Below are 15,071 nucleotides of genomic sequence, written 5' to 3'. Positions count from 1 at the left end.
TTAAATAACCGAAGAAGGAGTTTCGCTTTATAAATCACAGAATGGCCTGGGTTGAAAAGGACCACAATGATCATCTAGTTTCCTTTTAGTTTCCTTAGTTCCAACCCCCTGCTATGTGCAGGTCACCAACCAGCAGCCCAGGCTGCCCAGAGCCACATCCAGCCTGGCCTTGAATGCCTGCAGGGATGGGGCATCCACAGCCTCCTTGGGCAACCTGTTCCAGTGTGTCACTACCCTCTGGGTGAAAAACTTCCTCCTAATATCCACTCTAAACTCCCCCGTCTTAGTTTAAAACCATTCCCCCTTGTCCTACCACTAAAAAAAAAACAAACAAAAAACAACCACAAACAAGAGTGAAATCCCGATGCTTTTACAGAGTTTCACATCAAACAACTCCAATAAAGTAAAATAAAAGATCACAAGAAAAGATTTTTTTCCCAAATGTATTCCTGTCTAATAAGAGTGAGTGACAGAAAACAAGAAATCCACCCTTCCTCCCCCCCCTCCAAAAAAAAAAAACTTGGGTTTCACAACCAGCTTTGGGAACACCCCGGGATTCCCATTCTAACACCATCTATCACCAATGAAGCCGGTGCTCACTGTGAGCTGCACCACCAGCAGACCCCGCTGACGGAGGGCTCACACCAGACCCCGCTATCTGCGCTCCCAGCCGCCCTCCACGCCTTCCCCGCACGATGATGCTGCACCATTGAGCCCACGAGGCACGCCGCTCTGTGGGCTCTCCCGTTTTGCAGCTGTGCCCCACGCCAGGCCGGGACCTGTCAGCCCTTTATGGCGATGTGTTCCCACCTCAGCTTTTCCACTCCTCGCTCCCTCCCACCCACTCACTCGTGTTCCCTCACGCAGCTCCCCGTACCCCAGCAGCTCCTCCATGGGGGGCCGCACAACTTCTCCCACTCCCCCTCACGCCCCGCTGTTCCCCCCACAACCCCTCAGCTCTGCCCCTTCCCTCAGCTCTTACCTCCCAGCCCGAGAAGCCCCTCAGGGCGGCAGGGGGAAGGCAGAGCGGCCCGGCCCCGGCAGTTGCGGCGCGTGGGGATGGCGACCCCCAGACTCTGCCCCCCCGCTCCGCAGCCGGCCCCCCTAGGAGAACACCAGCAGCTGGAGCTCACTATTTGGCAGCATGTCTTCCTCCTCCGATTGGTCCCACGCGCTCGTTGTGGCTCAGTATTCCGCAGGTCCCCGCAGAAGCGCACTGCGCAGGCGCCGACCTGACGAGCAGGATATGGCCGTTCCCAGCGCTCCCCTGCCGACCGCGCACGCGCACTGCGCTAACCCCCGCCCCCCCCTCGCGGCCACTGCGCACGCGCGCATTCCCCCCACAAGACTCAGTCAAGAGCCTCGACTTCCTCCTGCGCATGCGCCCTTTGCTACTACTCCGGCTTCCGCGCATGCGTGCCCGACCCCGCCCCGCCTGCTTCGCCCTCCCCTAATGGTTCACTTTCTGGCAGTGCGGTTGCGCATGCGCTGTATGACTCGGAGTCCCCTTACGTTTCATACCTCACTATTTGGCAAGGAGCCACTCCTGTCGCAGCGCCATTTAAACTGCCGGCGGAGAAGCAGGGTGGGGGGGTGGTAGACCTGGGTGGGTCCCTCACTTCCCAGTAGTACCGCAGGGCCGCCGCCGCAACCTCTCGGAAGCAAGCGGCCAGGAGACGGCACTACCTTCCCCCCGTCCCTGTGGCGATTTCCAGTCCTCACCCGGTTCCTTTAGCTTCTTCCCCCGCACAGCCCCTCCCACCTCACCTGAGACGGACACCACTGCCTGCTGTCCCCTGCGGTCTCCTCATACCGCCCTACACTGACACATCCGGGCTCCCCGCTACGCCGCCTCCCAGCGACGCGCCGCCGCCGCCGCGGGGATCACTGCGCATGCGCTGTGCGCGAGACGAGCCGCGGCGTGAGGGGCGGGCGAAAAAGGCGGGAAGGCGTCGGGTGAGGTGGCGCGTGGCGCCCTCATAGCGCTGTGAGGCGGTAACAGCCGTGGCGGTGCGTTGTTGTCAACGTCCTGCCTTCGTGTTGTGTAGGGGCTTGCTCTCCCTCCTTCAGGCTTCTTCTGGTGATGTGTTAGGTTTTAAGGGCTTTGCTTAGAGCTGGTGTGTGGTTTAGTTTTACATCTTTTTCCTAAAATTTCTCCCAGTACCCAGCTGGTGCAAATTAAGGTCGTGAACCTCTCATCCTAAACAGAAGGCTTAAGAAAGGTCTCACAGCAGCTTTGTGGAAAACCTCACAGTGCCTGTGCACATGAGGACTGGATGATCTTGTAGGACTTTTCCAACCTTCTGCGGTGTTTCTGTGAGGATATTGTGGAGCAAAACAGAGATACAGCCTGACTGTGAAAAATGTTTTTACCAGATTGCCCACAGAGGCTTTGCATCTATCTATCTATATATTTATCGTACATATACACTTAGTATATTCATATTGCATGCTGATAGTAGTGCATTACATGTTCTCAGACACAGCACCGGATTTTCCTCAATATTCTGGTGTGTGGTTGAGTACGCAGACTCCCAAATGACAGCTAATGCTGTTAGAAGTGTGTGCTTCTGCACTGAAAAACAGCTCTCCTTTATCAGATATGAGATGGATTTGTGGTACCAAGTGATGAAAAAGCTACTTGTGACTGAAATGAGAAAGGTTTTTAGTTGATTTTGCTTTGCAAAATTCATATACGATGACACTTAAACAAAAAATATGTTGTCTTTTTATTTCTTATCCCATTCTTGTATGGAAAATGGAGCTTCTCATAGCACAACTGCTCATACATACTGAGCTTCCACATTTGTCCACTACTGACTCAGACAATATTGCCTTTTTTATTGCTAACGCTTTCTGCAGCATCCTGGGTTTTCTTGGCAAGTGTCTCATCCAAATCACGACTGGTTTTTGGACCCTGCTTCATTCCTTCATTTCACAAACTGCTGCCTATGGTGACAAAACAGCAGGTAATGCTGCACTGTAATGAAGAAATGCTATAAAATTGCCTCGTGGGAAGTGCAGAATTGGTCATACCATTCCTATTCTGGATACACATTTCTCTTAGAAGTTTATTTTCATTCTCTTTCCATTTTTTTTTTTTGGCTTTCGGGTCCCTAACATAAACTCTCAATTTCTACTACTGTGCTTGTTCTCCTCTAGCTGAAACATAAAAGGAAATTAAAGCACCAATTTTGGAGAAAATTAAAGGTTTTTTTCCCCTCTGCTGCATTAGATTAGCACTCAGGCTGCAGGGCTTTGATATGAGGTTTTTTGGGGGGTATGATAAACAGGAATGTCACCTTTAATTCAAGCCTGCCCGTGTGTCATGTAGCAGCAGGGAGGTCAACCTCTTTTGCAGTTTATTACATTCTTCTGATCAAAGTTCTCTTGTTCCCAGGAAGTGGAAAATTAAATTGGATATCTGTGAAAACGAAGATGTAATCTTACCACTCCTTCATATAAACAAGTAATCTAAGGGTCGCTTCTGTCCTGCTGAGTGCAGACATCACGTGAAGTGCTGCCATCCTTTGCAAGTTCTTCCTTCTATCTTTAACACCATTCAGTGCTACTACTAGCAGACAATTCCTAGGCACAGGTAGTGCTTGGTCCTTGGAAGTTTAATGGGAGTATGTGCATGTGAGAGTACCAAATCCTCAAAGGCTTTGGGGGTATTGGGTGTAAGTCCCACTATCACCTGAATGATACAAGACAGGTTATTTTATTTTATTTTTTTTCCAGCATGGAAAGATACAATGAATACTAAAGTGCATAAGCTTTGGAAGTGCTTTGTGTAAACGTGAGCTTGATTTTCATGCGAAACTGATTAAACTGATGTCCATGAAGGAGTTGTGTGCGAGAATTTTAAATAGCTCCTGCTTTTTAATATTCACTTCCTCTTTGGTTTTAATTATTTTGTTCCTACATTTTCCCTTTCAATTTACTAAAAATCTAGAAATGTAATTAGAGAGAGGCTGAACTCAGAGAAAGCTGCCAGCATTTCTACATCATGATTAAATGTATCAGCCATCCCTTTAGTGAGAGGCTGAAAAACAGGATTCTCATAATTATCTCCCTGTTATCCAGGAAAGAATCTGCAACACGTACAGATACAGAGTTATTGAAAATGCAGCACTAATTAAAATCTCATATAGGCTTCTGATGATCAGGAGAGTATGAAAACACAGTTATTTAATTATTTCCCGTATTTGCTGTCTTTGTTACAAAAACAAACAAAACCATTCTAAACAAAATCCATCTCCAGTCGCTGGGGAGACTTAATGAGGCTTTTATATATGCAACAGCCAAAGAAATACTGCGAGTTACTTGATTCACCTCTTCTTATGCTGATGAGAAATCCAAGAAGCACATTTTCCACAAGCAATGCGGAAGGGACGCTGTGGTGCGTTCACAAGAAGTAATAGAATCATTTGTTGGCTTAAGAATATGGTTACTGTTTGCTTGATTTAGGATGTAAAAAGAATGTTGGTATTACCAACTTTATTTTATTTCATTATGAAATAGTAATATCTGTGCCATAGCCATTTAAAAATCAAATAGGTTATCCCTCCAGTCTGACTTCTGCTGGGGTATCTTCTCCATCCTCTTGAAAATGTCACGTTCTCCTCTAGCCCAGTACAAAGCTGACACTGTTATTATCTTGTTGCAGGAGTCCAAGCTTTGGCACTAGCAGAACACAGTAGAGAACAGTAAGTGCTGATATGGTTGGTGATGAAAGGAAAAGCTTCTGAGATCTAGGCTTCTTTGAACCAAGCAAGTCTGAGGATTCACCAGGGACAGGAAACTGGGGGTTTTTCTTTTGCATCACTTTTCCTCAAAAATTAATTTGCAACAGAATAGCAAATACTGAGCTAGACAGAGTCCAGTACTCCGACTTTTCCTTAACTATGAATCAAATAATAATTAAAGACTTTTTTCAAGCTGTTGTACCAATTAACTAATCCTCAGTGTTGCACCAAGGGGGAAGGTGAGCTGAATATAACTTGTCTTTAAAAAAAATGTTTTTGAAGTGTAGAGAAGTTGAGCAGCTTATTCATATTAAAATAATAATAATTAAAAATACAGGATTGGGAACCAGCACTCCTTTACACAGTGCTTGTTTCACTTTGCTCCGACCTTCCCTGCGCTTGGCTCCAGCAGCACCCATGTCTTTGGAACAGGAAAGGATACATTCGCTCCAGCAGAGCTGCCACGTGCAAACAGCCCTACAGTCACAAAACACAGCCCTACAAAACACAGCCACGATCAGCACCTCTGTGAGAAACGCCTGCCAGTAGTGGTGGGACAGCCGCCTTCCACACACAGACCCAAAGCTTTGCACGCTGCCAGTTTGCTTGCCTGACTTCAAAACACTTTAAGACAGTTTAACTTCGGCACTGTCGCTGTGATTCAAATCTAGTTTTAATTGTGAGAAAACAAACACTGTGTAAAGAATCTTGACCTTTGGAAGGATTCTGACTTGGAAGCTTGAATTGGAGGGAATCTGTTTGTAGTGCTATTTTTACATGTATTGGAAACGTATCAAAGCTAATTTTTGAGAAGAGTAAATTATACTTTAAAATGCGCAATTGTGAGAAAGTGACTCCCAAACGTCTTTGAGTTGGTCCTTTGTTTCTCGTTAGAAGCATCTCCTATCTTCCCTGATGAGCCTGCTCCTGTTTTCGGGGCTGTTTTGCTTTAAGATGCTTTTGATCCTGTATTCATTAAAACCTGATCCTGCTGCTTCCCACCAGCCCTAATGGTCTGTGAAATTATTTTCCTTTCTCTAAGATGCTGTTAACTCTGCTAGCACCTGCAGAGTAGAGGAGCTCAGAACACTGTCGAAACTCTTCGAATTCATCCGAATCTCCTTTTCTTCATAAACAATCTTCAATGTTATCACAGCAATCTTCTGAAGCGGGAGTGGACTGAGCAGAGTTTAAAGTTTTTATCACTGCTGTTTTCCACTTCTGCAGGTACAGAGAGATAATTGTACAAAAGACTTGTGAATCCAGGGTAAGATTCACTCTGTGGAGCACAGAGAGAAAGTATGAATGAGCTTAAAGGGCTCAAATAGCTGGGGAAGAAAAGAAAAGGTGAATCAACTAAGAAAAAGGCAGAGGACAGTGAAAAGTGATGTAAAAAGGGAAATGTAAATGTGGATTTGCAGTCTGGACCTTGCAGGGAATAACAGGTATGGATTCTGGAAGTATCCACAGACGAGAGTTGTTCAGTGTTTCAGTTACTGAGCTGCCATCTTGTTCTGACTCCTGATGCTAAGTCTGGTTTTATTTTCATGCTGGTGGAAGAGGAGAGCTCTCTCAGTGTCTGGTTTTGACCACAATGAAGGTTAATGTTAGCTGTTACCATGCACTTTATTGTACAAATTCTAGCACTCTGATTTAAGTGATGCTACTCTAGAATGTTCTTACAGAACTAATCAGAGCTAATCAGTTCTTTGTTCATGCCTTCTCATTAGCAGTCTTGCAATGACTATTACTGCATTAAGTTACTGCAGCCAGAATGGCAGTAATGAGTAGCCCAATCTTTAATTTCATTGGAAGCTGCGTTCAGTTATTGCATGGAAAATTGTTTTCTGGAGAAATGATTTCAAAACCAAGCATTCAGAAGTCACAAAGCCTGACCAGAAGTAAGGTTCTCCCTTTTTGATATTTTGGATGTACTGTATATATTTGGATATAGATCTACAGTTTGTGGTCTTGTAACATTATCCTTAGCCCAGATAAAATGAAGCTTATGTTAAAACTAGGCACTAATTTAAAGCATCCAGCTGATAAATCCAGCCCTCATTAGTGAAGACTGTCATTCAGTTGTGCTTTTTGTGTTCTGAGTTTTAGATCTCTCCAGATGTGGATGTGAACACTCCTTCCAGCCCAGCTGTTCGTACAGAAATGCAGTTAGCTGCTGGGGTTCTGCACTGCCACGCAGGGCAGGAAGCAGGGGCAGGATCTGCCCATCTGGATGGGCCTTCTCTTCCTCAATCCTAAGACCAAGATTTTGTCTTTCCTGCCACGTTCACTGTAAAACAAATTAACAAATTACAGCCTATCACATTCCCTAAATGAGATTTGCCAAGACCTTGGGAGAAAGTCACGCTACAGTTCTGAGAATAACTTCAGAGAAGGAACTTGCACATTTTTTCTTGAAAGCAGGTCCAGCTCTTCAAAGCCGATAATGAACAAGAGAGGCTATATTTGCCTGGAAAACAGTTTGCATTGTTCTGAGAAGTGATTTTGAGAAGTTTAGCTAATGAGTGTCAGGCAATGAAACTGCCAGGAGATACAAACTCAGCTGCCTGCTTTACCCGTGACCACAGAAGATGAAGATAATGATCTTTGCTGTTTAAATGTACACGGGGGCTGGGATTTTATTGCCTTGGAATGTTTAATTTCTCCAGCCTTAAATGCCATTTGCATTTTAATTTTTTTTCTTTAAAATATTTAAAACTGTAAACACCTCATTGCGCAGTGACATCCAACTGTAGCAGATTCAGTCTGAGGTAATTACAGTCCTTCCTGTTCTTCACATGCATCTTCTCACCATTGCTGCAATGCTGTTAGTTATGCACTGTAACTCTAAGTATGAAATGTTATGAGAATACCCGTTTCAGACACACATCTGCTCCCTCCTGCCCTGACACTCTCCACATGCTGAAATGGGACTCCAAAGCTGGCATGTTTTTCCCCAGTAGATGGCTGATTCTCGTGTACTTTTCAGTCTGAGAAACCCAATAGGAATTCTTGTTTCCTTTGCAAGAGCTTGTGGAGGCCGGCGTGTTAAGCTCACACAACCACTGAGCCTTAACTGAGTGACACAGAACAGATCCCAGTTGTTCTTAACATTTACCATTAGGGCGATGGGTTTTTTTTTAGTAGCGTCTGTAACATTGGTAACTCATCAATTTCAAAGCAGCACTGGTAGCTTCGTTATCCCTCAAACTGTTGTCATTTAAGCACGAGTCTTTACTATCCCGTGACCAGCAGATTACCACTGTTAAACACTCAGTGCACCTCCAAATGCACGCGCACACGGTACATCTAAGCTAGTCTATATGCACTCTAAACGCTATTTTAAAACATCTGTTGATGGAATTGCAGAGGGAACTCATAAAGGCAAGGAAGATGAAAGGAAAAGGAAAGCAGCTGCCAAGCCTTCCCCCCTGTGAACGCCATGTCTCAGTTAGGTATGAAATAGAACTTCACCTTTCTTCGCTCATACATCACCGAGTTCCTCCTGGCGAGACAACAGGCACAAACACTGCCGCAGTGTTGTCTGCTGTTTATTCTCAGTGTGAGCATGACTCTCATCTCCCTGGAACCACCAACAACTGACAAGGTTCCTAGGAGAATTCTGGCAGAAATGTTTTTGCAAACATCAACTGCAGAGCCTCTGGCTGCTGCTGTGCACGAAGGCAGCTATCTGTGTTATCCCAGGACAAGAGGACAGGTAGGAAATGCACATTTAAAGGCGTATGTCTGCAATGGAGAGCTGTCCTGCTGAAGACATTGTCTCGAAGCTTCGAACAACTCCAGCGTAGTCTGCTGAATATCAAAAAATTAAGCAGAATAAAAGTGGAGGAAGACTTTGATTTCCACGTGATACTTTTACTGTAAACCAAGGACTTTGGAAGTACAGTCCTATTGCTAATTAGGCAAGGACCATTTTTATGTTGCTTTCTTCTCATATTTCTTGAAAATTATTGAAAGAAGAGTTCCCCCTGCTGGTAACTGCCTGACTCATAAGGGGACTCTGGGCTGGCACTTCAGACCCAAGGGAAAAAGGCAAGATGGAATGGCTGCCTAATTTGTCTGACCTTTGTGTTTTGCACTTGCAGGTCTTTTTCTAAGGCACTTAAATTCAAGCCCTACTTGACTGAGTTCCCTTCTCCTCAGAGAAAGGCCACTCATCTGTAATGAAGGAGCAAGCCTCAAGATTTCGCTTTAGTAACTCCTTGGCAAGGCAACTCCAGCTGAAAACATACAGTGAGTGTTCAGATGCCATCTTGACTGCAAAGTGTTTACACCTCAGATTTCATTTTGGAAAATAGTCCACTATCACAATAAAGCTATTGCTTGGAGCTGAGGAAAGAAAAATAAGTGACAAATCAAACACACCACCCTAAAAAACCCAAATTATATATATAATATACATTATATATATATAATATATATATATAATCATTATTTTGTAATTCACTTAGTTTATCTGTGATGAAATGGGGAGTATCTCAAAAAGCAGAGACGTGCAAAGCAATGCAGCAGAACAGGCAAAGCCCAGACTGCTGGCAGAGAACACAGGTGCTGCTCGTCAATCCTCAACACCTCTACACTTCTGATGAATTTACAGCCCACGCTACCACAAGACGCTTATCAGCAAAACACAACTGGACAGCAGTAGTTAAGTTAAAGATTCCTTTGCATAGCCACACACGAGGTGTTATGCAGTATCTAGAAAAGCCAGAATAAATCGTAAATGTTTTGTTGATTACTCATCTCTTAGTTGAAGACGGAAAGCCTTTCCTACACTCCATCAGAAATCCGAGCATTCTGATTGAATTTCTGCCTTCTGCCCTCGGGTTGAAAACACTGCCATTGTTTATAAAAAAGAACAGAGCTGACAAAACAGTTTAACAGCTATTCCTCTGCAAAAGGTGCCTCCAAGAGGAACTTACACTTCCAATAATACAAAGTAAGATAGGATGAAAACTTTATTAGGTAGTAAACCCGGTTCCTTTGGAGTTTCCTTGTATTTATCTGGAGATAGCTGAAGTCAGGCAGGAACATACAGCAGAAGCCACCAGGCAGGCTTCTGAGAACGTGGTAATCAGTCTGTCACTGGGGAGAGCTATTGCAGCAGCCCTCCTGGCAGCTCAAAGCTGGAGACCTGTTCTGTGGCAGCGCTGTTAAAATCAGCCATGAAAAAAGCCAGCGCTGATTTGAAAATAGCTTCTTGAATTGCTTTTGCAGCCTCCTCTGGGATCTCACAGTACATGAGGTCTGGAGCAAAGACAGCAAGCTGTCCAAGGAAATCCAAAAGATTCAGACTCAGGGTTAGCACAAGAGCCGACTTTAAGAATTTCTTACTAAGATGTGGAGGTGCAGTGAGAACCAAGTTGGAGCCATACCAGGAATAGGCTTTAGAGCTAAAGTGGGTCAAGGCAGCCTGCAGAAATCAGGAGAGAAAATCTCCTTTATTTTCTTCCTTCTTGGCAGGCTGATCCTCACGTCTGTGCTCTGAATACAGACAAGTTGAAGATACTGGGAAAGACAAATCTTGGCTTAGAAAATAGGCCCTAGAAAGCTCCCAGCTTTTTAATTTCTGCCAGTCCTCCAGGCTGCTGTGGCATGGAGAAGAGGACAGACAGACCTGTGGGTCTGAGAAAACATCCCTTGAGCCCACGATAGCTTCTTTTCCATGGTTCAGGAATCATTTAGCAATGCTAAGTCTTTTTTTTTCTTTTCTTCTTTTCAATTAGACACCCTTTCTCCTAGAGCTACAGCTAAACTCGGGGCAAGAAGAGGAGAAAAGCTCAGGAAGAGAGTGGTCTTTCTAACACATACAGAAAAGTAGTTTGGAAGTTACCTCCTCTCACCCAGTCTTCAGGAAGTAACTTGGCTCGAGGTGCTGTAAATTTCTGATCACACACTTCCTTAGGAGCAATGGTGACTAAAGAACTCCAGCTAATAAGCAATCTACTTCTGTGGAATCGAAATAGAGTCATTTCCATTTTATTTGCAGCAAGATCTCTAGAGTAGAGTGGTGGTTTGGAAATTAACAGGTGATGTGTCTGAATAATTTTCCTGATCTCGTGGAGGAACACGGCTGAGGAAGTAATTTATATGGCATTTCTCAGGTGTTTGTGTTTTGCACAGTCCCTCCATTAGATTACTTATTTAATAACAGGAAAAACAAGTCTGCAGAACTGTGAGTGTTTCTGCTGATTCTGGGTACTCAATTTGAGAACTGGCTAAATTTAAAATACGCTCCTCTATCCCTTAGTCCCTCTATCCCTCTATCCCAAGTCCTACAAATAGAGAAAAGATGCCTTTGCCACCAAGACAACACCATAATTCAGTGCTGTCTATCACACAGTACAAGTCACTCAATATTTCTGCTCCCATTTACGAAATGGCAATTAATTACCTTGAATGTAATTGTGAAGGATAACAGTTTTCAGGGAAGCTGGGATCTTCATACAGCAGCAGATGCCAGCACGATGTTCATCAAGCAGTATCCATGGAGTTAAATCACAGCAGCTTTTATTTCATGGTTCTCTACTACTGAGAACACATTTGTTTGCTACTTAGCATTTGACCTTTAAGGCAACACGAATCAGCAAGGAGGTGAGAGTGACAGAAAAAAACCCTTTAATATCCTCAGGTTTAATTCTGCAAGAAATGTGTTGTTTGAGTAGCGCTATAGGATAACAAGACGGATTAAATGAAAAACAAATTTGAGTCCAAAAAAGTTGTAAGAAATACTGCAGGGGTGGGGGTAGAAGGGGCTGGAAAGGGAGGCTTACAACAGCCGCTCAGTAAAGAGATCAAGATCCCATCTGGAGGGGCAAAAGGCCAAAGCCACAGAACAGATGGAGACCAAGCGACAGCTGGTGTAAACGTGCTTTCATGTGTAAAGTTTGTTCTGTGGAGAATTCTGCTCTCCAACTCTGAAGGCATCATTATGATAACAGCTCCTCCCCCCACAGCACTGGGGACCCAGTCTGCGCCCAGGAGCGGGTGTCAGCGAAAGCTCACCACGACACTGGTTAATTAACAAGGGCCCTTTCAACATTTAGAAGCTGTTGTCACACAACCTTGGCACGAGTTTAGCAGCAGAGGTTCCTGTTCCTTCCTCTGCAGGGGGAGATGAAAAGAATTAATTTTAACCCCAGTGGTTAAACAGATTTCCTGTACATTTTTACATATGCCCAGGGTTGCCTGTTCAGAAGGGCTCAGGTGAAGAATACAGTGCAACACATGTCAATAGCAGAATGCTCCAGGCTGCTCCATTATGGAAAAAAATAATGATACAATCAACCAGGAGAGAGGGTTATCTTCAGCACAGGCATTTAATCCGGGACCTTCCCAGGCTGCACCATGCTAACATCATTCTGACAGCTCTCCTTGGAGAAAGCTGTGCTCTGCCTCCCCGCCGTCAGCCAAGTACTGAAATTAAAGTCCTGGAGAAGTGGCCATTGTTTCCTTTTCTTTAATAAAGATATGAAGGGTTTTTTTTTTTTCTGTTAAGGCAAGAATTTCATCCTGCTGCTAGGATCTAGTACTGCACCTTTGATTACAGAAAAAAAACCATAATACTTGATTACAGTTAAAACTGAAGCAATTTGTAATTAAAAAACTAAAACAAAAAATCCAAACATTCCCCTACTAATTACCTATCCTGAGTCCAGTTTCATAACAGACTTTGAGGTACAAGACAATAAATTAAAAGTCCATTCCAACAGCGGAGATCCACCATCTCCTCAATGCGATGTCTTCTTTACTCCCTTTCCAAATTTGGCATCAAGTCCAAGGCCTGCAAAGAGACAAAACAATCCGTGTGCACAGAAGGGCTCTTCTTCTTCCCCTGCTCTGCTAAGGCTGTAGCACACTCTTCCATCAGAAGCATTCCATACAGTTCTATTTTCTGACCAGCATCTTTTACAGCTGCCCCCCCCGCTGTGGGTTATTTATGTTAACAGAAGGAAGAGCTCAGATTTGCTGCCCAGACTTACCCAGGAACACCAGGACCGTCCCCACCCACTGCATGGTGCTGATGGGATTGGCAAACAGAATGACGGATGCTAAAATGGTGAAGAACTTGCGTGTCGTGGTGATGATGGAACAGGTCAGAGGTCCGAAGTAAACCACCGTCATGAAAATAAAGCTCTGAAAAACAAACAGGTGCTTTTCATCACAAAAAGGTACAGCACGGATCGTATTTTCACCCACACAGCCAGAGCTGAAAGAACATTTTTCAACTCCCGCTTACTTCCATATAACCAATTTAATTTTATGGTAGCCTACATGGAAAGCAGCAATAACCAAAGTAACAGAAAGCGAGGCAACTTTCCTCTGCCATCTCCCAGCTGTGCAAACAAACCCCAGCGAAGGCTGCAGAACAATGGAAGCTTACCTGACCCAGTGCACTCGTCAGGCCAAACAGCAGGATATTGTAAATGATGCTGGGATAACGTTCAGTAAAACTCAGGAACTCCCAGAGCTCTCCAGTGAACAGGATCCCTGCGGGAAGGGGCGGGATGAGAAGTTATTCACCCAGAGGCTGCCCGAGCATAATCTCAGCCTACAGAGCATAATCTCAGTTCACATTCATAACGCAGCAGGAGCCAGCAGCACGGAGAGCTGCTCAGCACAGAGCTCACGTTTGGGAGTTAAGCTGTGTGTGAAGCAGTGTCCTCTGGTGGGCATCACAAGAGCTGCACCGAGCACCCAGACACCGAATACACAAACTGAAGTTCTTTTGCAACAGGCGTTCCAAGTTCTTTAGGGAGCAGAACAGGGCGCTGCAGGGCAGGCTGTACTTTGTGCAGGGCGTTCCTTACCAGCTCCCAGGAACAAGGTGGACCAGAGGTTAACATTCAGCATCATGTGATTGGAGCCGGTTTGATAGTGAGCTCTCATGTGGTCCTGAGATACACCCGTCAGCCCATCCAAGGTCAGCGACAGCAACTGACAAAGGGAGACAGAGATATGAGTAAAGCAAAACCTTCTCTAAGGGGAAGACCTTCAGCTCCCTCCCCTCGTTTGAGACATCCCAAACACCTGTTAAACACCAATGATGCGACCTCAAAACAGACAGAAAGAAAGACATGCATCCTTCAAACTCGATGAGGCGCCCACTGCATGGAAGCATTTCCACATCAGCGTTAGGGTGCTCTTGCTGTACAAAGCTCTCACTGCTCCATCCTCCCCAGAGCTGCCACCAGGCAGCCCTGAGCTCACTGCACTCCAGCAGCACTCACCAGAAGGAGCTCCCCGTAGCCAAAGATGTGGTCGTCACCTCCAGCTCCCTTTTTGGGTTTATACATGAACAGGGCCACGCCTGTGACTATCAGGAGGACGCAGAGGTACTTGGCCAGCGGGTACTTCTTCCTCAGCACAGTCACACCTAAAAGCATGACTGCAAAAGAAGCGACATCATGAAGCCCACATCCTCACGTGGGAATACAGCTGCCCATAGAACAGAACACGGGGCCGAATGGCGCACAGCTGCCGTTCCTGCAACACAGCACTGTTTTTACAGCTGAGCTCCTCGGATCGGTCAAAGGACACGAGAAACCCACAGAAATACACACAAAGAAACATTTAATTTGCTTACCTGGAATGGGTTTACAGGATTTGCCTAGGACCTATCAAAAAAAAGAGCACATTACCAACCTGCACACCCACCACCTGCCTGCAGTGCGAGCGCAACACAAGGGCGACCCGACCAGCACCGACACACTGCACCTCCTGCAGGAAAGCCAACAAAGCCCCACCACACAGCGACCGCAGAACCAAAGGCTCGGTGCTCAGCCACGGCCTGCAGCCCACAGCCATCAGCGGCAGCTCCCGGCCGGCGAACGGAGCTCCGTTCCCGGAGCGGCCGACGCTCACCTGGGTCGGGTAGTTGACGAACTGCAGGGCCGAATTGCTGGAAACCATCGCGCCCAGATAGGAGAGCGAGCAGGCGGCGTACAGCCAGCCGTGCGTGCGATCCACCCTGACGGAGTCAAAGAAACGGATCACTGCGGGGAGAGCGAGGGAGGAGAAGCGTCAGGGCTGCGACGGAGCTCAGGGCGCTCAGAGCCGCGGAGCGCGGGGAGCCCCGCCGGCAGCCCGGAGCGCGGCCCGGACTCACGCAGCTTGGCGAAGGCGGCGTTGATGACGCACTGGATGAAGACCAGGCTCAGCGCGTACGTGAACTTCTCCTGCCGGGCGCCGTCGCCGTACTTCCCCCGCGTGCTGCAAGAGCGGGACACGGTGAGCCGGCGGCGCGGGGAAAAACCCGAGTCCCGGGCCGACCCCGCGCCCGCTCACATGCTCTCCTGCAGG

The 15,071-nt window shown here is 46.1% G+C and overlaps 2 protein-coding genes across 2 annotated transcripts in view; both read right to left on the bottom strand.

Annotated features, from left to right (window-relative positions):
- SPOP (speckle type BTB/POZ protein) overlaps positions 1 to 1,752 on the bottom strand; it is a 25,531-nt gene extending 23,779 nt beyond the window's left edge. The window contains 2 exon segments of the mRNA XM_031557058.1: positions 1,134 to 1,232; positions 1,522 to 1,752. The gene's annotated coding sequence lies outside the window, so the exon portion shown is untranslated.
- Positions 1,753 to 11,364: 9,612 nt separating this feature from the next.
- On the bottom strand, positions 11,365 to 15,070 carry SLC35B1 (solute carrier family 35 member B1; the record flags this gene model as incomplete). The annotated part of the gene is made up of 9 exons (XM_010724573.3): positions 11,365 to 12,552; positions 12,752 to 12,905; positions 13,153 to 13,259; positions 13,580 to 13,706; positions 14,000 to 14,157; positions 14,356 to 14,386; positions 14,634 to 14,764; positions 14,878 to 14,981; positions 15,057 to 15,070. Coding segments are annotated over 9 exons (879 nt in total), but the record flags the coding sequence as incomplete, so codon positions are not given.
- Position 15,071: the final 1 nt, after the last annotated feature.

Source organism: Meleagris gallopavo, chromosome 29 (assembly GCF_000146605.3).
Source record: "Meleagris gallopavo isolate NT-WF06-2002-E0010 breed Aviagen turkey brand Nicholas breeding stock chromosome 29, Turkey_5.1, whole genome shotgun sequence".
NCBI lineage: Eukaryota > Metazoa > Chordata > Aves > Galliformes > Phasianidae > Meleagris > Meleagris gallopavo.
The sequence above is the reverse complement of the archived record's forward strand: the minus strand, read 5'-3'. Positions and strand labels throughout refer to the sequence as shown.